Raw genomic sequence first — 25,114 nt, 5'->3', positions numbered from 1 at the left:
TTAAAGATAATATAAGAAATTTGATAAATCTAATTGAAATACATGAAAAAAAGATAGATAAAAAATTGGCAATAATTTTTTTAGACGCAAAAAAAGCTTTTGACAATGTGTATTGGCAATTTTTGTTTGAATTAATGGAAAAATTAGAATTCGGGGATAAATTTCAGGATTGGATAGAAACAATATACAACAAGCAAGAAATGAGAATTTGGATAAACGGAGAAAAAACGGAATTATGTAAAGTATATAGGGGGGTAAGGCAAGGTTGTCCGCTATCGCCTCTCCTGTTTATATTGATTCTTGAAATCTTATTAAATAATATTAGAGAAAATCAGGAGATAAAAGGATATAAATTAAATGGTGAAGAGTATAAGTTGAGGGCGTACGCAGACGACCTAGTCTTAACTATAGCGAACCCATTGGAAAGTAGTGAAAATTTGGTGAGCATATTAGAAAAATTTGGCAAGAAGGCCGGCTATAAGATTAATAGAGAGAAAACAGCGGTACTGACAATGAATATGAATAGAGAGGAGATAGCAGAATTTAAGAAGAAAACGGGATTTCAAATTAATAAAATGGTTAAGTATCTGGGTATAAATATTACAACGAAAAATTTGGATCTCTTTAGAAACAATTATGAAAAAACTTGGAATAATATCAAAGTAGATCTTAAGAGATGGGAAAAACTGAACTTGTCTTGGCTGGGTAAAGTGGCAGTGTTGAAAATGTCAGTACTTCCGAGATTAATCTTTCTCTTCCAAAGCTTACCAATTATATGTAACGATACACCCTTTAAGAACTGGGAGAGGGAATTGTCAAAATTTATTTGGAACAACAAAAAACCGAGAGTTAAAATGAAAATATTATATGATGCGATTGATAAAGGAGGTTTAGCATTAATGAATTTGAGATGGTATTATTACGCATGCGTACTGGAATGGATATTGGATTGGATCAAATTGGATAATAGAAGAAAGATTAATTTAGAAAAGATAGATCTGAGATTTGGATTACATGGATACCTATGGTATAATAAAAGCAAACAAGATAGTAATTTTAATAACCATTGGATAAGAAAAGTAATGTTGAAAATTTGGTTAAAATATAAAAAAAGGTGGTTCCCTAGACTCCCGTTATGGACCTCATCAAATGAAGCGTTTTTTAAAAGAGAAGAAATTAAGAAAGATAGATGGGTGACATATAAGGATATTACTAAAATAGATAACGGTGAGATAACAATGAAAACACAGGGAGATTTAGCAGAGGAAGGACTATCTGTAAATTGGTTTGCATATAGACAAATTAAAGAGAGATTCCGGGTAGACAAGAAGGAAATGGGAATTGGTGAAGGAATTGGGGAAATAGAGATAATAATAAAACAACCAAAAAAACAAATATCTAGATTATACCAATTAATCAGGAATTTTGAATTAGAAGATGAGACAATTAAAGAATTTATGGTTAAATGGGCAATTGATATGAATCAAAATATTCAATTAGAAGAATGGGAGAATCTTTGGAAGAGAAAAATTAAGCAAATAATAAATATTCAAATGAGGGAGAACATCTATAAAAGTATGTATAGATGGTACTTAACCCCGTATAAATTGGCAAAAATGTTCAAACAGACGAAAAATATATGTTGGAAATGTGAGAAAGAGGTAGGTAACTACATGCATATGTGGTGGAATTGTGTTAAAGCTAAAACATTTTGGACTAATATTCATTCAGAAATAAAGAAAATGTTTGGGGTTAAAGAAGAGATGAAGAGTAAAATGTATCTCCTGAATATGACGGAAAAGATGAAGATAGAAAGGAAAAATCAAAAGGTATTGCAATATGCTATTATAGCGGCTAGAATGAGTTATGCTAAATATTGGAAGAAAAAGGAATACCCGATGATAGATGAATGGAAGTTAAAGATGATAGATCTATATGAAATGGATAAGTTAACTTTTTTAGTGAATAATAAATCTTTGGATGAGTTTTATAATATATGGGAAAGCTGGAGAAATTACATGCAGAGGATGATATGATATAAAGTAAAATGTATTTTGTACTAGGTAAATAAGAGTAATATAGATGTGTATAATGATTAGAGTTAAGAGAGATAGTAAATTTTGCCCTCTGTCCTATTCTCTCTTGTCTTCTCTTTACTCATTTTTAACTACACCCTATTTCTTTTTGGGAATCAGAATGAGAATAAGAAATATATGTAATTAAGCTTCAAAGACTTAGAATAACGAGAGATAGAAATATAAGAGGAAAGATAGAAAGTAACTAAGAAGTAATAAAGGGTTAGAAAGTAGCGAAAATAGACAAGGTAAATGGCAAGTAATTAATCATATATATAAATAAGAGCTTAGTGAATAAGAAAGAATATAAAACCGGGGAGAAGCAGTGTATAAGGAAGTCAACTATCATTATGTTTGTATTTTTTTATTTTATTATATGTTTGTAGTTTTGTAGTATTAGGTATTGTGGATTTTTGTGTGTGTTATGTTATGTGTGTATCATTTAATCAATAAAATAAAATTAAAAAAAAGAAACTGAACTGCTAAATACTGCAAAGTAAGAAAAGCTAAGGTACTACCGTCATACCTCAGCAAAAGAAAAGTACATTGCTATAAGATATTTAAGGTACAGCTGTCTTTAGCCATGTATCTTTAAAAAAATAATGTTCTTATAGTGTAGTCATGCATTCCCTTTAAATATGAGAGAGGTATATGCTATTCTATTTACATTATTACAACTAAACAATTTCCATGTAAAGTTTTGTTTGAATATAACATTTAAAACAAAATTTCTGAATCAGATAACATTATTTTGAGCACTAGAAAATTTTCCAGTTCTACTTTTTCTGGAAAACCCACATCACCAGCTACAGGTCTCCATGGCTAGGGATGGGGAATTCTGATAATTCAAAAAGTATTTTTTACGAGCTCTGAAAGATACTGCATGCCTTAAGATCACAGTTTCAACAGCTTGCTCCCTAAAAATCCAGGGCCCTGGAAATTTTGTAAAATCTTTTCTGAAAGAAAGATGGACTATATTTTGCCAGTTGAAAAAAAATAATGGGAAAACAAGAACATGGGATTCTAATCTGTATGCAAAAGGAGAAAGATTATAAAGATGAACTAGGGCCACTCTTGTCAAGTCCTCTGTCCCACCCTGGCCATTTGCTACTCAGACTTACTGATCTCTGTTCTCCAGGTGGCGTTTGAAAGTGAAAGATCTAGGCTGGCACCTAAAAAAAAGAAGAGAGTGTTGAACCCAAGAGCCAGATGTTCCCTTTCCTAGGTTTCTTTTGCACTAGAAAATTATATAAGTTATTTAACTGCCATGGCTACATCCTATAGGATTCTAGGAGTTATAGTTTGGTGAGGCACTAAAGCTCTTTGGCAGAGAATTTTAAATGCTTCGTGAAACTAAAAATTCCAGTATTCCATACGATGGACTCATGACAGTAAAAGTGGTATCACAGTACTATAACTGTGTAGTATCAAAGAGACCATGCCCACTGGCATACTTTCATTGGCCTGTTACAGACTGCCAAAATAAAGCTGCTTTGGGTCTCTTTGGAGGTATACTGTTTAAATGATGCATGCATCCTAAGAATCCGGAAGCTGCACCAAAAGCTGCACTCCAGTGCTTAGGAATGGAGTGTGGCTTTGGTGCGACCTCCGGACTCTTAGGACCCATGCATCATTTAAACAGCATACCTCCAAAGAGGCCCGAAGCAGCTTTATTTTGGCAGTCTGTAACAAGCCATTATGTCAAAATTAAAATAGACATTCCTCTCCACCTTGTAGCTCTAAAACGCTACAAGTTTTCAAGGTTTTCCTTTTTGATACACTGTTCCCATATTCACCCTCTTCTTCCCTTTCACAAAAGCTGGATTCTCTTACACGTTTGAATACATTTTCTTTAGCTCACTTTTAAGTCTTTCAGTCCTTAGGAAAGGAATATCTGAATTTCTTTATCCACACTTATCTTTCCCATACCTGAAGGCTGTAGGCAGGTCTTTCTTGGCTGCCACTAAACTAAAACTAACTAAGTGATACCTAGTTAATGCTTTCAGCAGTTAGCCAAATACTTTTTTTTATTTTCCCAAGCGTTCAAACTGAGGTCGGCAAAGTGTTGGCTATAAGCAGCATTCAGCCCATTTCTTCATTTTTGGCTCATTTTGTGTTCTCATGTATGATTTTATGACAAAACACACATCTGTCAAACCACTCACAAAAGTTTCCAGGGATGTGATCATCTTTTAAACAGGTCACAGCCATTTCTCTGTTTTCATGAAAAATAAATACACTTTGGAAGTGGACTTTTGGGTACTTTTGTAGTTAGATGTGTCTGTAGCTAGGGATCCCTGGAACTTGCACACATCTGCTTTAAAGGTTTTATCTTACTGAGTTTAACTAATTTAATTAGTAGTTTTGTCACCATTTTCATTTTTAAACTGGATTTCTTAAACTTAACTGTACTGTAAAGTGCATATCTATAATAAATAAATACTGTAGATCTGCTGTAAAGTTGCAAACATAGTTGTGTCTCTGCACCCTTCTCACCTTCTGTACAGGAGGAACTATTCAAAAGCAAAGATGAACTGGGAAAATAAGAACAAAGAAGGGTGCAGCTTTCCTTCTTTGGCATAAATCTGAAAGCCCCAAACATGTAGCCATATTGGTATATAAAGATCAGAAGGATGGATGCTCTTTAGAAGGCATTCTTTTCAACGTTCATCCACAAAATGGATCCCCTGTTCCTGCCATCCAGTTAGGAGCCTCACATCATAGACTTACCGGGATCGCTGTGTACCACTGAAGTTCAGCAGTCCTTGGCTTGACCTGATACACGACACTTTGTGTGTCACATCTCGTTGCCAGCCAGAGGCTGTGCTGCGGCTCCAGCCCATGTTCTCTGACAAAAGGGAGCAATGCAGGGACAGGTTGGATGGAAGCAGTGTGGCTGACTGGTCACCAGCTGTTGGATCCATCTGCAAAGTTAAAAGGCAAATAGGTGATGGTTGAAGGAAAACTCTCCTCTCTTGATAACACATGGTAACATAACCTCCAACTGTCCTCATTTGGCAAGGACAGTCCTGATTAATTCTCTGTTGTCCCACTTTTTCAGCTGCTTTAAGAACATCCGTGTTTCTCTCTGATCCTCCTCCTTTCTGTCTTCTTCCTCAGCTTACTTCAGTTGTACCAAACTGAATTCAAAGCGCAAAAATAGTTTGCAGTCAATTAATTTAGTGGAGGGAGAGGACGTTTATGGAGTTTTGGTCTTCCCAGTAGGCTCAGGCAAAAGAGTGGGTTTCAAGCTGAGAATTCAACCCTGGTCTTTAAAAATAATTTTGTGCATGAAACCAAGTTTTGTACATTGAACCACCTGAAAACAAAGATGTCCCTATCTCAGCCACCTGTGAAACAAGTTTTAGTTTTTGGACTACAGTGGATCCTTGTTATACGCTGGGGTTTGGTTCCAAGATCCCCCGTGTATAACAAAATCCGTGTATGCTCAAGTCCCATTAAATATAATGACATAACAAAATGGTGTCCCTTATAAAAAATGGAAAATCAAGGTAAATTTATACTTTTTTGGAACATTTTCAAACCGTGTATGCTTAAATCCGTGTATAAAAAAATCCGTGTATAAGAAGGGCCAACTGTATTTCAGAATTCTGGATGAGGCTCAGCCTGTATGTTTTCTAATATTTTGATGTTGTTGTTCTTGTTAATCCTGCTTGAGTAAATATTGAGTCATGGCAACCCTGTGGATGAGACATCTCCAAGACTCTCTGTTCTCCACTGTTCTGCATAGTTCCTGCAAATTCACACCCGCGAGCGCCTTAATAGAGACCATCCATTTAGCATGCGGCTTTCCTCTCTTTCTATTGCCTGCCACCTTTCCTAGCATTGTTGTACTTTCTAACAATTTATGCCATCATGATGTGACCAAAATCAACAGCCTCAGTTTATTCACCTTGGTTTTCATGGAGATTTCTGGCTTGATCTGTTCTAGGGCCCATCTGTTTGTCTTTTTGGCTGTCCACAGAATCCTTAGAACTCTTCTCCAGCACCACCTCTCCATGCATCTACCTAAGCATCTACCTACATAATAAGGTCTCTTGGAGACGGAACCCAAGATTAAAACATTATGTTTCATATACACTTTACAATTTTATGCAATATTTTAAAACAATTTTGTGCACAAAACCACATTTGAGCACACTGAATCCCCAGAAAGCAAAGGTGTCACTATCCCAGCCACACATAAACAAGTTTTGGTTTTTGGAATATATACCACCTGTTGGGTTTTTTTTACAAGGGCTCTGAATTCTAATGCTATGACATGACATAGAGGTTGACTGCCATTGAAAGTACTATGGACAAGTATTCCCCAATGATCCCCTATGGGCAAGCATTCTCCTATTATTCTGCTTGGGCAAGTATTCCCCAATGCTCTTCTTTGGCCAAATATTTTCCAATGCTCTTCAATGGGCAAGTATTCTCCTATTACTCTCTATGGGCAAATATTTCCCAATGGCCTTTGGTGGGCATGTCTTCCCCAATGATCCCCTATGGGCAAGCATTCTCCTATTCTTCTTCTTGGGCATGTATTTCCCAAGGCTCTCTATGGGCAACCATTCCCCAGTGATCCTCTATGGGCAAGTATGGTTTCCCTATGGGCAAGTCCATACTGCCATTTGTTCCAGTAGGCCCCCACACAGGCATATGCCAATAATGTTCCAAGACTGAGTGACATTTGTGCCCCTGCCTTCAGGGTCTAAATCCCTCCAGGGCTCCTTCTGAGGCCAGTTCAGGCCAAGGCCCCTTTGCCTTGACCTGACGGAGGCTGGCTAATCCCGCTCGACGCCCACAGAATGGCAACAAATAGCCTTCCCAGCATCCTCCGCGCCTCTCTGCCGCCATTTTAAGTGAGCGCCTAAAACAACTCCCAGCAGCCTTTGCGCTCCATTCTTGCCACCACTTGGTGGGCGTGTCTAGACGGCGGGAAAGGGCGTGGCCAATTCTGAAGCGGGGGCAGATGCCCGTTAACTGTTTGCGCATGCGCACTGCCAAAGAGAGAACGCGGCACCAGAAACGGTTAGTAAAGGCCTAAACAGCGGAAAGTATGGGAGCTCATAAAGAGTGCGCGCGCATGCGCCGTACGATGAGGGGAAGGGGAGGCCTTTCTACCGATGTCTTACCTGCCGAGGATTATTTATGGCGCCTTCCTCCACAAGAATTCCTGCATTCTTCTCTTAGAAACCGGGGTTGAAACGGCGTATAAAGTAACAACAAGCTTCCTTTATCACGTGAGGGGGGGTAAAAGGTTGCTGTCGCGAGGTGGGTTGGGAAATGTAGTCCCAATTTCCGCCTTTCCCCCCACTTGGGGCAGAATAGTTGTGCGAGAAGGCTATCAATCCCGTCATGCCTCGCGCTCCTAGTGCCGCTCTATCTTTCCTCTTGACCATAGAGATGGAGCGTTAACTGTGGGCGAGCGCCCCCTGGCGTCGGCTTTTTCTTATCTTTTGGTATTATAACCTGATACAATAGTATTTAAAAAACCTTTTACATAATAGTCCACATACAATATGTAATAAATATCTAAAACTTATTCCTATCAAACCATTTAATATTAATTAAACCAGTAATTTTAAAAAATACATTAAATTGTTATTAATATCTTCATTCTTCTTACTATCTTCTTTTCATCATATACTATTCATAATTCCACAAGGGAATAATACTATTACTAAAGCCTTTTGTACATATGTTTTCCATATTGCTTCAAAATCATTTCCCCTTGCTATTCCTTTTTTTAAACCTTAATTCCACATGTTAACTTCTCATTAATTGCCGTTTGCCATATCTCTTTATATCAATCTTACATTTGTAGATTTCCTCGATCTTTCAACCTTTTTGCTATAATTAATCTCACTGTTCTTAATAGATTAGTAATTAAGTCCTTTATATCCTGGGTGCAGTTCATCTTATCATATATAAATAGCAGTGCTGTCTTTGGACAGAATTCTAAATCAGTTTATGTTATTTCTTTTATCTCTTTCAATACTAATTGCCAAAAATTTCTTTACAGATCTACGGCCCCATTTATTTATTCATTTTTCAGGGTGGCCACACGTCCTCCTTTTCCAGGACATGCCCTACGTTTCAAGCTTCTGCCCAGGAGGAAGGATCCCAAAATGTCCTCCATTTTGAGCATGCCTAAGAAACAGGAATTTAGATTTCTATCAGTGTTTATAGCTTTCATTTTGGAATGTCCTACATTTTTTTTCTTGAAGGTCCTTACATTTTACAAGTGCTTTGTTAGCCTTTGCAGTTACGACATCTGGTCATATTTTGGGATTAGTATTTGTATTTGCACATATGTACCCAGTGAGATATCTTGAAGATGGGACCCAAGTCTAAACACAACATTCATTTATGTTTCTGGCACACCTTATAAACATAGCCTGAAGGTAATAACCATGCGAGAAGAGAAGGCTAAGAGGTGATATGATAGCCCTGTTTAAATATTTGAAGGGATGTCATATTGAGGAGGGAGCAAGCTTGTTTTCTGCTGCTCCAGAGAACAGGACCCGGAGCAATGGATGTAAGCTGCAGGAAAAGAGATTCCACCTCAACATTAGGAGGAACTTCCTGACAGTAAGGGCTGTTCGACAGTGGAACACACCCCCTTAAAGTGTAGTGGATTCTCCTTCCCTGGAGGTCTTCAAACAGAGGCTGGATGGCCATCTGTCGGGGATGCTTTGATTGTGATTTCCTGCATGGCAGGGGGTTGGACTGGATGGTCCTTGCAGTCTCTTCCAACTCTATGATTCTATGACAGAAACAAAATAATTCATTTGAGAGGTGATGCTGCTGGAGAAGAGTGCTGTGGATACTGTGGACCGCCAGAAAGACAAACAAATGGGTCCTTGATCAGATTGTTGCAGATTTCCTTTCAGAACTAGGGAGACCCAGAAGCACGACTGAAAAGGAAACAGACTGTATGTAGTTTATTTTGGCTGCAGTGTTTCCAGAGGAAAAAAGTTCCAATTTTCTGGAGCCTAGATTCCAAAGTGAATCAATCTATTACAGTACTTTGACAAAGGAAGCTACAAATCACATTTCATTGATTACATATAAATTAAACGCATACACCCCTTTTACATTCATTGGATGCTCAAACATTACAACTAACATACGTCTCTATCCGTCGTGGGGTACCCATCAATCAAACTGTTATCTATATGTTTTCTTTTATTGACTTCAAACTGTGTCTGCAGTACTTCCCTTTATGTGGGTTAGTATCCTGAGTTAGAAGCCATTTCAGGGATTAATTACATTCCAGAGCAGAGGATTCGGCATTATCCTGGCAACATTTGCTCTCTATACATTTCAGTACTATAATTTTCAACTCCTGAGCATAGTAAAATTTCAATTCAAATCCACCCTTTTCAAGATCAGGACTGAATACTCCCTGGAAGCCAAGGTGACATAACTGAGACTGTTTTACTTTGGACACATCATGAGAAGACATGAATCATTGGGAAAAAAAACAACAATGCTAGGAAAGATGGAGGGAAGTAGAAAGAGAGGAAGATTGCAGGCTAGATGAATGGAGGATAGGGAGTCTTGGAGATTTCTGATCCACAGGGTTGCCAAGAGTCATGGCCAGATGCCATATCTGCAAAGGAGGACAAGGCACCCCAAAACATAGTACATTCAAGAAAATGTTGGAGAGTACAAGACTCAGGTGGGATACAGACATGGGATTGCGGGAACCAAGCAGACAAGTGAAAGATATGGGTTCTTGGAGGTGTCTCATCCACAGGGTCACCTTGAGTCGAGGTTGGCTTGGAGGCAGATAACAACAGCAGCAACAACAAAATAAAAGCTAAAAATACTCATAGAAAAATAAATTCATGCTTAGTCATGTTCAAAATAGAGTACATTTTGAAATTTGTCTTGGAAAGAAGCTTGAAATGTAGAATATGTCCTGGAAAAAGGAGGATGCCTGGTCACCCTGGCCGGGGCTGGCTCCAGGGCAGTTAACACACACATTTTTATACTACATTTTAAAAATAATTTAAGCAAAGTTTGTGTGCACGCAACCTTCAGAAATCAAAGGTGTCACTATCTCACCCACCAATGTGGACAATTTTGGATTTTTGAATATTTCAAATTTTGAAATTCTGGGTAAGGGAGATTCAGTCTGTACCTGTGAATGGGCTGGAGAGCAAAGGATGTCATCTTTCCTTTGTTTTTCTGATTGTGATTGTTTTGTTCTGCACATTTTTTTTAAAAAAAAGAAATGATGGAATTGGTAATTTATTCATCTCTGAAATCAGTACTCTAATGCTGGTGATCTCTTGATCTGATCCTGTACACTTTCCAAAATCAGGCAAGACTGATATGTTCAGGGTGGTACTGTGGACTTGACATCTCTTTTCACCTTTCGCCAAATGGATATTCAGCGATCCCTTGAGCTCCTGCATATGACCATCTATTCCCAGAGCATCTCACCTTGTGGCAAGTATTTAGCAGCCGGGAACAACTATGGAGAGATTGCCATATTCAGGTAATCAGGCCTTTCTTATGACAAAGTGTGTTTTTGACAATGGGGCATTAAAATCCAAATGATCATACATTTCATGGTTTCTCCCTTTCTGTACAGCCTATCAGCAGCACTGAGTTCAGAAGCCAAGGAAGAGAGCAAGAAGCCAGTGGTATCCTTTGCAGGTAACTGTGGTCAATTGAATTCCAGGTCCTCCAGTGTTGCACTGTGACTTCTAATGCCAACTTGTTGCATCTTTATTTGTCACAGTTTGTCATTTATAGCACTGTAAAGCATATTCCCCCATAAAGCATATATCAAGGCCTGGTGTCAGGTTGTTCTGTAGTTGAACAAATTCCTAGAGGACTCATTGTGGTTGATGTTGGCATCATTTTTCATAAAACCCCAATTTTAACAGTTTAGAGCTAAGATGAGAAGCATAGAGCTAGGTGGATGCAGTAGTTTGTATCTTCTGGAAGACTTTTGTGTCCTCCTCCTTAGATAGCTAGGGATTTCCTGCATATAAACACCTCTCTCATTCAAACTAACCATGTGATTTAGGTCACTCCCCCCTTAGGACTAACAGATTCTCAAGATTTTCAACTGAACTGCATGTTTTCCATCTTCCTCCTCTCTCAACTTTCTTTGGAAATATGGGCGGGTTACAGACCGCCATTTGGGACGTCCTTAGGACGTCCCAGTTTAAAAAAGGGGCGTCTCTTCTAGACGCCCCTACTCCTGTTATGGACTCTGTCCGTAACAAATGGCGGCGGCTGTTCCACATGGACGCCGCCATTTTGACGTCTTGGACGCCTAGCGTCCAGACATGTCGCGGCAGAAGTGACGCCGCGAAAGCGCGCCTTGCGCTTTGCGGCGCCACTTTCGGGGCCCAGGAAGGAGCGTGATTTCCGTGCTCCTTCCTCGCAGCGTCCAGGAGTCCTGCGATTTAGAAGCTGTGTCTCCCGGACGCTGCAAGCGGCGCCGGCAGCAGACCGCCGCAATTTGGCAGTCTGTAACGCGCCATGGTGTGATAAAGATTTTTTTTACCTCAACTATCCACTAGCTAGATTAGGATATAGGTTTTATGTATATATAGATTAAAGCCATTAGTAAACTTTTGTTTTAGACCACAAATTACATGTTGCTTGTTTTTGAGTCAGTCTCAGTTCTTAGGAAAGCATAGGCCTGTTACAAACGGGCATAGAAGTACGTCCTGGGGACATACTAGGGTTAGAAAGGGGCGTCACTTCCTGACGCCCCTAACCCTAGTACGGACCCAGTCCGTACAAAATGACGGCGGCCGTTCCACACGGGGGGCGCCATTACGATGTCACGAATGTGCTGCCTCCAAACGAGGCGGTGCGGATGTGATGTGGTCGCACCGCGCGAGGGCGCCTAGAGTGCCCTTTCTGCAGTGCAAGAAGGGGCTCTGAAACAGAGCTCCTTCTGAGGTTTGCGTCGCTGGCGCAGCCTTTAGACGGCTGCGCCAGCGACACAGAGGAGAAAGGGGCTGAGCGGCCCCTTTCTCCTCCTCCCTGCTGTCGCTGGGTGTCCTTGGGGCTTGAAGCCCCAAGGACACCCCTTTTGAGGCCGCGGGGAAGTGGCCTTTTGCCGCTTCCCTGCAGCCTGGAAAGCAGCGGATCGGGGCCTCAGAGGCTGCCGTTGTGGCAGCTGAGGCCCCAATACAGCAGGGAAAGGGCTGCTTACAGGCCGCCCCAAATGGGCGGTCTGTAACGCGCCAAAGTTTGACCAGAGCACATTTCTGCTTCTCTGCTGCTTTAAAGCTAGACCCTAACACGCTTGGTTTTGACATTTTTGACATTTAAATATTTTTGTTTTCCTTACAAAGGTTGAAGCCTTAAAAAACTTAAATTACCCTACAGTACCTTGCTGCCTCTGTTTGGCATCAGAGAGTATCAAAACTCATGGGTGGTAAAATGAGATTATTCTATGGGTCTTCTTAGGCAGTTATGCTAAGTCCACCCTGAACACTGCTGCTTTTTTTCTGTAGCCCATGATGGTCCCATCTATGCCATGGTTTCCACAGACCGGCAACTGTTAAGTGCTGGCAATGGTGAAGTCAAGGCTTGGAACTGGAGTGAAATCGTGAAGAAGGTAAGGAGGGGTTTCTTGTCATCCACCTCATTATGTTTCTCTTGATCTCTGCTGTTATTCTTAACATCTGTCGACTTTCTGTCTTAGGGTTGCAAAGAAGCTTGGAGTAAAAGGCCGCCTTATGGGTATAACTCACTTCTCCCCTTCAATTTTCCTCCCTGTCTTTTTTTCTTCCCTTTTATACACACATCCAGATGCAATATTTTTCTCATTCATTTCTCTTCAGGAGCAGCCTAGAGGTGCCAGAAATCAACAGCCTTCAACTGAACCTCAAGGTAAACCACAGTGCAGTTTGGGAAGGTTCCAGCATGGCTTATTCAACTGCCTCACATTCACAGCTGTTTTCCTTCTGCAGGATAATAGTCTTCTAATGGCCGGTGGAGATTGTTCTATTCACATGATGGATCTAGAATCTGGAGCCTTTACTGTGAGTGCTTGGGGTGCGGGATGGACAAGGTGTCAGGAAGATGGATGATGTTGCTTAGGGTTTGTGCAACCCAACAACTTGTCTAATCTCTTGTTAGTAAGGGTGCATCTGCATAGTAGAAATAATGCAGTTTGATACCACTTTAAGAGCTGTAGTTCTATGCTGTGAAATCCTGGGATTTGTAGTTTTACAGGGTCTTTAGCCTTCTCTACAAAGAGTGCTGATGCCTACAGATCCCAGGATTCTGTAAGATGGAGCCATGACAGTTAAAGTAATGTCAAACTATTATTTCTACAGTGTAGATGCACTCTTTATCATACTTGAATGCTTTTCATAGTGGATAAATATATCTAGTCTGTCAACTTTTTCAACTTGCTTAATAATTTGTTTTTAGTGTTGTCCATTTAGCCTTCTCCCATATTCGTAAACTAAAGATTTATATTAACCCCCTTCTTTCTCAGGATTCTTATGTCAGTGATATAGGTTTTAATATAACAATTCAACCAGGCATCCTCCAGATAGGCTGTGTTACAACTCCCATCTTCCTCAATGAGTACTCGGTATCTGGGAATTACAGGATTTGTAGTACAACTTCCCCTCCATCTGGTTCTGTTTTTTGAAGCCACAGTGCTAGTTTCATTAGCTATTTATTTGACTTGTCCACTGCTGTCATAGTGAATTTTAATTCAATTTGCTCTGTCTTGCTCACAGCATGAATTTCAGGGCCACACTGATTATATCCATTGTCTGGCCCTTCGGGAGCAGCTCAGAGAGTGCTTGTCAGGAAGCGAGGATGGCACTGTCCGCCTCTGGGGTAAGCATCTGTGGTCTGGTGTTTCTTCTCAGTCTTCTGCCAGACTCTTGGCTATCTGCTTTTATATCTTGAGATATTTATCTTCTAGTATGGGCTCCCAACTATCAGCTGCGGATGCTGTTCTGCAAGTTCCTGGAGAGTACTTGTGGAAAATGTAGATTCTATCTAGGCAGAATCTTATTTTATTTATTTCATTTATATGCCGCCTTTCTCCAAAGGGACCCAAGGCAGCTCGCAGAACCTTGTCAGTGATGGCCCGTGTGTGTGTGTGTGTGTGTGTGTGTGTGTGTGTGTGTGTATTATAGTTGACCATGATAGCTATGGGGAATTCTGGGAGTTGAGGATTCTAACTCTGAAAAAACTGCCGGTTTGAACTTGCAGGAATTAGGAAGATATAGATGGGGTGAGCCTTTTATTTAATCTCTCATTCTCCATTATTAATCAGTCATTCACCATATTTGCCAATACATTTACATATACTAATTTTAATTTTTAGGAATAATGTTACTTCATTGCAGGAAGGAACTGGCAAAATCATCTTTGAGTAGTCCTTGCCTACTCTGTAAAATTCATGGTGTCACCATAAATTGACAGATGACATGAAGTCATGTACACACTCACACACCCAGACAAGATGATCTGAAATTTCTTGAGAAGAGGGACATTTATTCTAAAAATCTGAATGTATTTGGAGGCTGCTCCCAGTATGGTTTGGAACAAACAAATGTAACAGATCTCACAATTCATTTTTAGTAAACTTTTAATCGCTTTACAATATTATATGGGACTGGGATGATGGAAAGAACTGACTATTCAGTTGGAAAGAAAAGGCTGGTTTTGTCCATTGATATCTGCCTGGAGTGAATCAATTGGTAGGGGATATCTTAAAATTATTTTTGTTTTTTCAGATTTACGTACTGGAAGTCAAGTTCAGTCCATTGAAGTGCACAAACATGAGGTATGGGTATTTTCTCCTATGTCCTTGCAACTCAAAAGAATACAGATTTCCTGTTCCTCAATATTTATTAATTCTGTGCCTGTCCATCTGCTTTAGTCTTTTCAATTATTAATGAAATAGACTCTTAACATTAAATCACTGCTCATAGCAGAGAACAAAAAGAGCTTACAATTAATCAAAACTGGAGACATGCACTAATCACTTCACATATGTAAGTTTGCATTTTACTGAAACAACGTATACCTTTGGGAAAATGAAGCATTAATCATTTCCAATCAGAGTCTACATGTGATGGGCCTGACACCACTACTTAACCAGTCAGAAAACAAATTTCCTCCAGGCATCTTCCCTTAATGTTCATCTCAACTCCCTTAGGAATGCAACCGGCCGCAAAATGGGAAGTGGATCCGTTGTCTAGCAACAGACTCTGACTGGATGGTAAGTGTGTTAACTTTCTGCTGATGAAAGAGAATTGCTAGATATCCCAAGATGCACTGAGCTAGGGTGCAGTCATCTTAGGTGTTCACGGACTGGGCTTGAGACCCCAGTCTCACCAACCTCATACCTCCTCCTTTGGAATACCCTGTCCTGTCTGTACTTTTTCTGGTGTGGAATTTTTGAGAGTCTTTGTTTTTTCTTAAGTATTGTAGAGTAAGCTAAAGAACTGACAGTGTGTATCTTCAGCAGGTTTTGGGTTCCCTTTAGTATTCATGTTTCTCTTCCCATAGGTGTGTGGTGGGGGTCCAGCGCTCACGCTGTGGCACTTGCGGTCAGTCACACCTACTACGGTATTTCCCTTGCCTCAGTGCCAGCAGCAAGTTATGTTCTACCAGGACCTGGTAAGTCTTGCCTCTGGAATAGAGAGCCACAGCATCCCCCTTCTTTTTTTTTTTGGCCTCCTCCTTTGCTGTTTTTCTTTTGATTCCTGCGTTATTCCTGCCTCTTTGCGGTTTTCAAGGGCCATACAGCAATTTTCCTCCACCCCACTTTTGTTGTCTGAAAAGTTACTTTTTTGAACTACAACCGGCCATGCTGCTTGGGGAATTCTGGGTAGTCCAAAGTGTAGCTTTTCCAATATAATCCTTAATTTCTTTCCCACTTTTCCACCTCCTCCATGCTTGGAATTGACTTTTAACAGCCTCATTTCTCATCCATCTCTTGCACTAAGTGTATTTCTCCCACCCAATCCTGTCTCCCACAGATTCTCTCTGCTGGCCACAGCCCAACTATCAACCATTTACAGATCAGCGGGGAAGTGAAAGCCCAAATCCCTTGCATTCCACGTTGTGTCCATTCTCTTTCCATCAATGAACAGTCACCTGAGCACAAGGTACCTCATGGATTAGGAGCAGTATATGGGAAGTGGACATTGACTGGCATCCTGTTAGTGGCATGTGTACTTATGTGTATGTATGTCCTTTTGTGGGGCAGCAGAGGGTTGGTATTCCTTTCCTCCCTCTGAAGTGCCCAAAGTGCCTCTCCCTTAGGCTTGCCGTACAGCCTCTGAAACCCCCTGCCTTGCATGCCCTTTCCCTGCCTCATGGGGCATAGGCAGGATTAGAGATATATTTGGCTCTGTCCCCTTAGGCAGAAGAGAAATGATTACATCAGTGCTGAGATCTGCTGGGTTCCTCCAGAAGTCTCAGTGCTGTTGTAATAATTTCTTATATAGATGTAGGAATATAACCAGACCCTTCTCCAATTCTGCCTACTCCTATGCTGTAGGTAAGAGTGGCCATGCTGGGGGAGAGAGGCTTCAGAGGCTGTGTAGAACATCTAGGGGTGTAGTATATGGTTCAACCTAGCATAGGTTTGCATGTGGAACTACTGTGCCACACTGACTTATACAGGATTGCAGGCATGGAGCCCTGTAAAAAGGAGCAGATATCTGTGAATTTAGGTGAGTGGAATTCTGCAGTGGTAATAGGATTTGACCTATTAGTGGGTGGGCCCTCAGATTGTACAAGATGAGACCTAGGATAACAGTGGAGCTATTGAAGGTAAATGAGTCCCATTTGGGAAGAAAACAGGTTATAAATCAAATAAAAATAAATAAATGGGATGGGAGACTATTTTCCACTTTGGGTGGAAAATATGCCATAGTTGTGAACTAGGGTTTTTGATTTGATTTGAAGAAAACCAGAGACTTGGGGTGTCTGGATTTATTTTTTATTCTTGGTGTTGTTTCTGGAATGATCATTTTCTAAAACAAGACAAAAAGACCAGAGCTGGGATTTAAAGTGAGATTGATGTAGAAAATGAGAAGAATGAGTGGGGCAGTGGATGGGATTCAACAATCTTCAACGCCACTCAACATTGACCAGTCTCTCCCCTTTCTCTGAATCCCCAGGTCTTGACTGCAGCTGGAAGTAGCCATTGCATTGACGTCTTCACCAACTTTGGTTACCGGGCCTTTTCCCTTGTTTTCACCTAGTGCTCGCTCTTCTTTCTCGTTTGTAGACAATTGTATATTTTTTTAAAATAAATAATTTGGCTTCGGATAAAAAGTACCTGTGTAAAACAGGCCACCTTGCGAGCAGTCTCTGGGGATGACTGAACAGCCCCTTCGCTGGTTCAAATAGGGAGAAATACACCCTGAAATTATACCCCTGAGCATGCTTGCTTGGGAGTGAACAGCATGGATTTACAATTATGGTACGGGTTTGGAGAGGTTACCAAGGCCATATTGTTGTGGGAGGAGGGATTCTGGGAGAGTAATGGTTATGGTGTCATTGAAGAGAACCAGAAACCTTCAGTTCCACCATTAGAATACATGTTTATCACAGAAAATAATTTGTAAAACATTCAAATTAGGAACATTAAAACTATTGAATTTTTTTATACTGAGAAAATGATAATGTGATTACACCTTTATCCCATTTATGTTACATCTCTATCCTATCCTTCAAAAGGCAGAATACACAGCTCTATTCTTATCCCCACACAATTCCTGTTGACAGGAGGCTGAGGGACAGTGACGGGTAAAAGTGAACTTTTTGGCTAAGTGGAGACTCATCTCCAGGTCTCTTTGGTCTGGCTGGGGATGGTGGAAGTGTTAATACTGGTTGCTGTAACTCCATGTCACCATGACTCTCATAGGGAGCCTCTCATATGAGTTTGATAGCAACAGGGAACAAATAGGAGCTGTTCAGAGCAATATTCTTACTTGAAGCCCTTCACACATAGTCCACACAATTTCAAGCTTTGATCCTTGGACTTGTAAGTACTGGAATCTTCTTTTCACTGAGAACTAAAAAATTGAAACGGTGAGAAAGCTGTGGCAGAATGGCCCATTGTATGCTTTGGATGACAACAGTGCTCATGTGAATCTACATTTCTTCCCCTAGGACTTGGCCGCTACTGCCTCAGCTATTTCCACACTCTCGTACATATGTTCATCCTCCATCCTTTTTAGTTCCTTCAGATCTTCCTTATGGTCTTCCTTAAACTCCCCAAGAGCTGACATTGTTTCTTCATAAGTGCCATCATGCTGTGGTTCACAGTCTGGGATCAGGTATCGCACAGTGTCAGCCAGCATCACTTCAGCCTCATGGCGGAGGGCATCCAGGCCTAAAGGCCTGTAGATGGTATTGTCGGATTTGTAGTGTCTGCTGTAGAGGTTGACAGATGCTAGGAAGTAGTGAGGGAGGTTCCTCTTGGTGAGAGTATGGATTAGGAGCCTTAGGAGGGCCTGCACTGAGGACAGAATTGTCTCCCACTGTGCCTTCTGAGGATAGATTTCGCAGCACCACAGCAAAATAGTCTGCAGGAGAAGAGGGAAATAGTAGCCAGATTTGACAGTAATTCATTGCAGTCCAGACCTCACAATTTCCAGGCTGTGGACAATCTGGATGTGCTTTGGTGTAGGTCAAAAGGAGGTTGGAGGAAAGGAAGAGGTCACTTTCCAAAAACTACAGCCACTTGCAGAGTGTGTTGAGAAGATGATTATTGTGGAGTCAGTGACTGATGACTTCTGGGCCAAATCTGCCTCTGAGCGTTGTCTCCATAGGCCATACCATGGCAACATGGTAGGAGGAGAGAAGAAAAATGGGGAGAAGCAGAGGCAATCATATAGGGAATCTTGTGGGAAGATTGCTTTACAATGAAAAGTGGAGGAAGACTTTTTAGCATCTTTCAGCTAATGCTTTCTGTAACTATGGCGCAGCTAAAAATATGTATAAAATATTTTCTAAAAACAGAGATAACCTAGAGACACCTACAACCAGATCAGTAACACCACTCCTGCTTTATCATCTGAAATAATGGGTAAATCCTATCTTTTGAAATGATGGTGTACTGTATTATTATTTGCTTTGATCAGTGCCAGGACTCCTAGTAGTATGTTTGCTCAGCATGCTCACCTTGAGATGGTAGGAAGTCAAGATGCTTCCATACTCTGGCATCCATCTTGTCCTGTTGACAAACTTCAGCAGCTTTAGAGCTGCCTGTCTCTGACCCCCATCCGCATCGACATCCTCAAGAATCACCATCTCCGCATGGCTAAAAGAGAGCCTACCACCAGGCAGAGATTGTAAAAACATGACATTTAAAGTAATACCTACAAAACAGTTACTGTAGTTGAATTAACCTTTATTAGTAATTAACAGCACATCTATAAATATGAAGGTAAATCCCAGTATTTTCAGTAGGGCTAACCTCCAGGTAAATGTGTAAGAGACTGTAGCCTAAAGTCACATTTTTATATTGAGAGGCAAAAGGAAATTGTGAGTCCTGAACCCCAACTCCCCACACCCCATGCTGGTGCTGGTGGCTGGGGATGATGAGATGCCTGTGGTCTATCTCTATAGAGTGCTACACTGGATGTCTGCTTTTGTGGGTACTTTAAAGCAGTGGTTCCCTACCTTTTGTCCTCCAGATGTCTTGGACTTCAGCTCCCATTATTCCTGACTGTTGGCCAAGTTGGCTGTGGCTTCTGGGATCTGAAGTTCAAAAGAAATGGAGGATCCAAGGTTGGAACCACTGCTTTAAAATGATCTGGTTAGGAACCACACTGCATGTGGTTCAAGCACTACATGTTTCCATAAACAACTATTAAAAGCAAGGTTTTTGAATTTGAAAATAACAAACCTAACATTTCTTGTCTTAAAAATATTAAAAGCCTATTTTGTAATATCCCTTTTAAATTTCAGAAGTAAAATTCAGGAGATGGTCCAATTCAGATGATCAGTTTTGGATTCTGAAATCATTGACAGATTCTGAATATGCGTAAGGTTGTTTTTACTGTTGTTACATGACCATCTCTGTGTTCTGTCTGGCCAACTAGACTGTTTGCTTACCTCCAAAATCCCTCCTTGGCAACCAGCTCTGGCCCAACTTCCCGAACCACTGCTGCTTTCCGGAGGAAGCTGCTCTTTTCATTGGACAGGTCTCCATCCCACCAGTCAGAAAGGTGGGTAAGGTCCTCTCTTACCCACTGGTTGGAAAGTATGAAGGCCCCCTTAATGGCAGGCACCAGCTTCACTGGGACTGTCTCGCTCCCTCCATCAAAAGCCAGCTGGATGGCTGGACCACCAAGATCCAAGGGCTCCAGTCTGAAGCTCTCTAGTGGGATGGGGAAGAAAAAGTTATCCAAGGAATTAAGAGGCAGGATAATTTGGTTATTCAATGTGTCCTTAATTTTCATCACTGTTCCTTGCAGTGGAGTTACCTAAGGCACTACAGGACTTGTAAAAAACAAACAAACAAAAAACACCCATTAAGGAATAGTCTTAACTTGTAGTGAAGAAAAAGGTATCATAGCAGTTAGGCCATCCTATTAGCAAAGCTTTAAAATCTAGCCAAACAGAAAGGATTTATAGAGAAACATAGTATACAATGTCTCCTTACACAACTGATTTTATATCCTGCCCTCTCCTTTTTTAGGGTGTGTGTGTGTGCTTTCATTTCTAGGAATTACCTAAAAATAGCCAAGTATCTCATAAAATCACAAGAGTGGGAAGAGACCCCAAGGGAAATCCATTCCAAATCTCCACCATGAAGGAAGACACAGTTAAACATTCCTGATGGCCATCCAGCCTCTTTAAAAGCTCCAAAGGAGACTCCACTCTCCAAGGCATCATATTCCTCTGTTGAACAGTTCTTACTATCAAGAAGTTATCCCTAATGTTTAGGACAATCCCTCTTTTCCTGTAGTTTCAAGCCACTGCTCCGGGTCCTAGCCTCTGGAGCAGCAGAAAACAAGTGTGCTCCACCTTCAATATAGCACCCTTTTGTATATTTAAACATGGCTATCATGCCACTTCTTAACTACCTCTTCTCCAGGCTAAATGTACCCAGCTCCCTAAGACGCTGCTCATTGTGTTTCCAGGCCTTTCACCATTTGGGTTGCTCTCTGGACACGCTCCAGTGTCTCAACATCCTTTTTGAATTGTGGGCCCAGAACTAGACACAGTATTCCAGGTGAGGTCTTACCAAATCTCTCCAGTAAGTTCAGGAGAGCAATAAGTGCTTCAACAATATAATGGAATTAAAACCAGAGGATGCCAATAAAAAGCTAATCAATAATCAAGTCAAATATTTAAAAGGCACCTGTCCTAGGTGAGCATTGGAAAGGGATAGTGTCACTGCTGAGAAGGTCCTGCTCACTGGCTGCTACCCAACTCATCTTGCCCCAGAATACATTGTTTACTTGCCACCTAGTTTTTCCAGTGTTATTTCTTTTTAAAAGTCTTAATATCTGATTAGTTTGTAACTACAGTAAGGCATCAGTTAACAGCAAACAGCTTGCTCTGGAAGTTTAAAGGACTCAAAAAAAATCAACCCCAAACCATCACAAATAAATAAATTCACCTCTCATCTTGTGGTCTATTGTGGGAACTCTGGAGGGGAAGAGTCTCTGCCGGAACACTTCATCTAGGTTGGGAGAGGAAGGAGAAAGAAATCACAGCATCAGTTGAAGGATGGAATTATTAACTGTACAGAATCTCTGAGGAGTGTGGTGTAGTGGTTTGAACACTGGACTGTGACTTTACAGACCAGGGTTTGAATCCCTTCTTGGCCACAAAACCCACTGGGTTGCCTTGGGCAAGTCACATGCTCAGCCTCGGAGGAAGGCAATGGCAAACTCCCTCAGTACTAATCTTGCTTAGAAAACCCTGTGACAGGTTTGCCATATGTCAGAAATTACTTCAAGGCACGCAACAACAACAACTGAATCTCTGAATGAGAACTAACTGAATGGCCAATGGAAGATAACATTATACAGTGGTCCCTCCACATTCGCTGGGGTTCAGGGTGAAGGACCCCTGTGAATGTGGGAAAACTGATAATAAAGCCCCCAACTTTTTACCTAAGAGAACACCTGTAGGAATCTCCAGCTACTCCGGTGCAACTCTATGGTCAGCATCTGCCAGAAGGTGATCATAGAATCATGTTGGAAGACCTACAAATGACTAGAGAAGTGTTTTCTCTAGGAACTTCTACGTTCTTCAGCACAACTCTCTGGTCAATTTCTAACAAAGTGCATTGGAAGATTCTTAGAGAGAACATGTTAATCAAAACCGCAGGATAATCAGAGATGCAAATGCAGAGGGCCAACTCTACATTTCATTCTCTTTGAACTTACCATATTGCCGAGGATGGGTATACTCTGGGAAGTTGGGAGGAAAACAAGAGAAAAGGAGTTGAGAGAGAAATGTGGAATAGAACAGCTGTCCATCTCCCCCTGCCCATGCCAGGATTCCTGAATTTTTAAGAGCTGCATGCAAAGTTAAGAAAGTTAGTTCAACAGGTGCAGCTTTTTCTCACTAATAGTAACAGAATGAGAATGTTACTGAATCTGTCTTTTTGCTCACTGTCTAGAGATATGAATACTTTCAGAACAAGAATGACACCCTGAATTTCTCTCGCAGGGCCCTATTTTTTCTCACTCTGAGCAAAACCAGCAGAAATCTTGAGTATCCAAGGGACAGGGCAGTGAGATTGCTACATCTGTGACTCATGGGGAATGCTACTCTGCTGTGTAAGCGTCATGGTTTTCTTTGTATCTGCCTATGATGAGCCTGACCATACCTGGATCCAAGGCAATTTCTACACAACGGTGAAGGTCCTTCAAGATTTGAACAGGGTCCAGGTTGTGGTGACTGAGACTTTCCTGGGGTAAAAGAGAAGTAAAGAAGATTGCTGGGACCATAAACTGAGCTTTGGAGGGGAAAAAATTGATGGGTAGGAAGGACCCATCCAAAAAGTCAAGTGTGGCCCTCCAAATATTTTAGGGATGGCAACTTCCAGTATGGCCAAAGAGGAAGGATGATGGGAGCTGCAGTCCATCAACATATGGAGGGTACTTTTTAGAGCCAGCATGGTCTAGTGGTTTGAGTGTTGGAGTAGGACTCTGAGAATTGTAGTTTGTTACAGCCCCAGAGTCAAGCTAGGGCTGTTAAAGCGGTATCAAACCGGATTATTTCTGAGATCATTTTGGAATTCCTTCTGAGTAGCAGGCTGAAATGGAGGACATGTCCGGGGAAAGGGGGACGCCTGGTCACCCTGATGTGCTTTCTAAATTTTGGTCCTCCAGATGTTTTTGACTTCAGTCCCAACAATCCCTGATGCTGGGCTAAACTGGACATGGTGCCTGGGAGCTGAAGTCCAAAATACCTGGACCAAAGTTTGGGAAATAAAAAGGCTGGATCTGCACTGCAGAAATAGTCTGGTTGGACACCACTTTAACTGCTATGGCACAATGCTGTGGATTTTATTTTCCAGGGCAGGGGGCTTGTAGTTTGTAGTGGCAACAGAAAGAGAAGGCTAAAGGTCTCAGAATCCCAGAGCATTGAGCCTTTTATTTTATTTTTATCTTGCTTTCTCCCAAGTTGAGACCCAAGGCAGCTCACAACATATATATAGACTAAAGTGTTAAAACAACACTTTAAAAACAATTAAAATAATCTAATTGAAACAGTAATTTTTTAAAAAAAGAATACATCACACTAGCTTGTCCATGTACACTGCAGGGAAGACATTTCAGCAATATGAAAGAAAATGGGGGGAGAAGTGGGAAAATTGTGGTACTAGAAGGGATATATGGATAACAAAAAGGGATTCTAATTTCAAGAATGGGAATCTTGGATTATTAAGGTACCGAAAATTACATTTAGAAATCATCTGACAGTGGAAAACGTACCCATAGAAAGCACTATACCAACATACAAAGCGTTCTCCTTTTATTTATATGTTTTTGCTCATCTAATGATAAGGCTTGTGTTTGAGTGTTTGTTTGTTTGTTTGTGTGTTTAATGTATCTGCTCACAGTTGATCTCTCCATCTGCCTACTTTTTAATTGTTTTTAAAATATCTTAACCTTGATGGTTGCAATAGATGGTTTTATGATTATGTTGTGAGAGAGTCGGGTATTGTTTTATTTGTGATTATTTTGCATTGTGTATTTTATCCTTCGATCCGCAGGGCGATCGAGAGGCTAAAAATTATTATTATTATTATTATATAAAACAATAAAATAAATTTTAAAAAATATGTCATACAAAATTTATCATACAAGGTTAAAAATAGTCTAAACCACCCCCACCCCAATACAACCAGACAGTCAAAAGTGGTGCCAACCCGGACCAGTTCTGCGCAGTGCGGATCCATCCAAAGCGGCAGCCCACCTGGCACTTCTCCAGTTTGTCCAGCTCCAGGTCCTCCTCCATCCTCTCTTTCTGCTTGTGGCAGTGGATTTCCAGGAAGACCTCCCCAAATGCCTCCAGATCCACCAGGACCTTGGTCCCCCAGCGAGAGAGGGGCAGCCCTTGCTCTCGGAAGATGTAGGTGGGCAGCTTCTCCCTGCAGCGGAGAAGAGAGTCTTGAGTAGGAGCCCCACTCTCCAGCAGCAGCAGAGGGTTATACCTGACTGGGAGGAGGAAGTCGAGATCGTTGGAACTCCCTGCCACTTGGCAGTCCAGTCCTTCGCAATAGCTGCCCACTGGGAGGGGATCCCCAGGGAACAAGCCCCTGCTGGCCTCGTAGGCCCACTGGGCCACCTTCTGCAGCCCCCTTTTCACCAGGAGGAAATCCCTGCCTCTCCTCCAAGCCTCCTCCTCCGAAAGCAAGACCCGATCCAAGCAAAAGCCCTCCAAGCGCTGCCCTCTGTCCTCCTTGGCATCCTTTGCGCTCATTCTCAAGGGATCTCTAACCAGCCAGTCTCCTGCCTCTTTGCTTTGTTCGGAAGTGGCTCTGGCTCAGCTTTCACTTTCCCTCCACTTTCACTTTCACT

The 25,114-nt window shown here is 41.3% G+C and overlaps 3 protein-coding genes across 8 annotated transcripts in view; 1 reads left to right on the top strand and 2 right to left on the bottom strand.

Annotated features, from left to right (window-relative positions):
• The window catches only part of HCFC1R1 (host cell factor C1 regulator 1), a 13,816-nt gene extending 6,511 nt beyond the window's left edge, over positions 1 to 7,305 (bottom strand). The window contains exons 1-4 of one of the 3 annotated variants that reach the window (XM_089480420.1): positions 7,217 to 7,286; positions 5,989 to 6,132; positions 4,806 to 4,999; positions 3,197 to 3,247 (exon numbers count right to left, since the gene is read on the bottom strand). In XM_089480420.1, the coding sequence (XP_089336546.1) occupies positions 3,197 to 3,247; positions 4,806 to 4,999; positions 5,989 to 6,096 (353 nt within the window). In that variant the 5' untranslated portion in view covers positions 6,097 to 6,132; positions 7,217 to 7,286. Of the gene's footprint in view, positions 1 to 3,196; positions 3,248 to 4,805; positions 5,000 to 5,988; positions 6,133 to 6,783; positions 7,005 to 7,216 lie in introns of those variants that run through there. The other 2 variants (XM_089480419.1, XM_089480421.1) reach the window with 2 other exon arrangements.
• Positions 7,015 to 17,674, top strand: THOC6 (THO complex subunit 6). 4 transcript variants are annotated; one of them, XM_089480416.1, is made up of 13 exons: positions 7,015 to 7,112; positions 10,417 to 10,593; positions 10,690 to 10,754; positions 12,581 to 12,684; positions 12,772 to 12,809; positions 12,911 to 12,959; positions 13,040 to 13,111; positions 13,823 to 13,925; positions 14,834 to 14,883; positions 15,259 to 15,321; positions 15,612 to 15,722; positions 16,085 to 16,213; positions 17,234 to 17,674. In XM_089480416.1, exons 2-13 carry the CDS (start codon positions 10,478 to 10,480, stop codon positions 17,315 to 17,317), a joined length of 984 nt encoding a protein of 327 aa, XP_089336542.1. In that variant the 5' UTR covers positions 7,015 to 7,112; positions 10,417 to 10,477; the 3' UTR covers positions 17,318 to 17,674. The 4 variants fall into 4 exon arrangements, with proteins under 4 accessions (XP_089336542.1, XP_089336541.1, XP_089336544.1 ...); XM_089480415.1 differs by lacking the exon at positions 7,015 to 7,112 and adding an exon at positions 7,166 to 7,300; XM_089480418.1 differs by lacking the exon at positions 7,015 to 7,112 and adding an exon at positions 7,287 to 7,355.
• Positions 17,039 to 25,114, bottom strand: LOC149303807 (uncharacterized). The gene is made up of 7 exons (XM_089480414.1): positions 24,510 to 25,114; positions 22,915 to 22,996; positions 22,469 to 22,492; positions 21,694 to 21,756; positions 20,181 to 20,445; positions 19,245 to 19,395; positions 17,039 to 18,646 (listed from the first exon to the last, which is right to left on the bottom strand). Exons 1-7 carry the CDS (start codon positions 25,014 to 25,016, stop codon positions 18,227 to 18,229), a joined length of 1,512 nt encoding a protein of 503 aa, XP_089336540.1. The 5' UTR covers positions 25,017 to 25,114; the 3' UTR covers positions 17,039 to 18,226.

The sequence above is a fragment of the Sceloporus occidentalis genome, unplaced genomic scaffold (genome assembly GCF_023333645.1).
Source record: "Sceloporus occidentalis isolate IW3139 unplaced genomic scaffold, rSceOcc1.0.p SCAF_14, whole genome shotgun sequence".
In the NCBI taxonomy this organism is placed as follows: Eukaryota; Metazoa; Chordata; class Lepidosauria; order Squamata; family Phrynosomatidae; genus Sceloporus; species Sceloporus occidentalis.
The sequence above is the reverse complement of the archived record's forward strand: the minus strand, read 5'-3'. Positions and strand labels throughout refer to the sequence as shown.

Coding starts and splice junctions, on each gene's coding strand:
- THOC6 (XM_089480416.1), top strand. CDS start 10,478: ATGGATATTCAGCGATCCCTTGAGCTCCTGCATATGACCATCTATTCC. Junction 12,960..13,039: donor GCCTTCAACTGAACCTCAAG/GTAAACCACAGT, acceptor TTCCTTCTGCAG/GATAATAGTCTTCTAATGGC. Junction 15,723..16,084: donor TTATGTTCTACCAGGACCTG/GTAAGTCTTGCC, acceptor TGTCTCCCACAG/ATTCTCTCTGCTGGCCACAG.
- LOC149303807 (XM_089480414.1), bottom strand. CDS start 25,016: ATGAGCGCAAAGGATGCCAAGGAGGACAGAGGGCAGCGCTTGGAGGGC. Junction 22,493..22,914: donor AGAAATTGCCTTGGATCCAG/GTATGGTCAGGC, acceptor CCAACTTCCCAG/AGTATACCCATCCTCGGCAA. Junction 21,757..22,468: donor TACCCATCCTCGGCAATATG/GTAAGTTCAAAG, acceptor CTCCCAACCTAG/ATGAAGTGTTCCGGCAGAGA.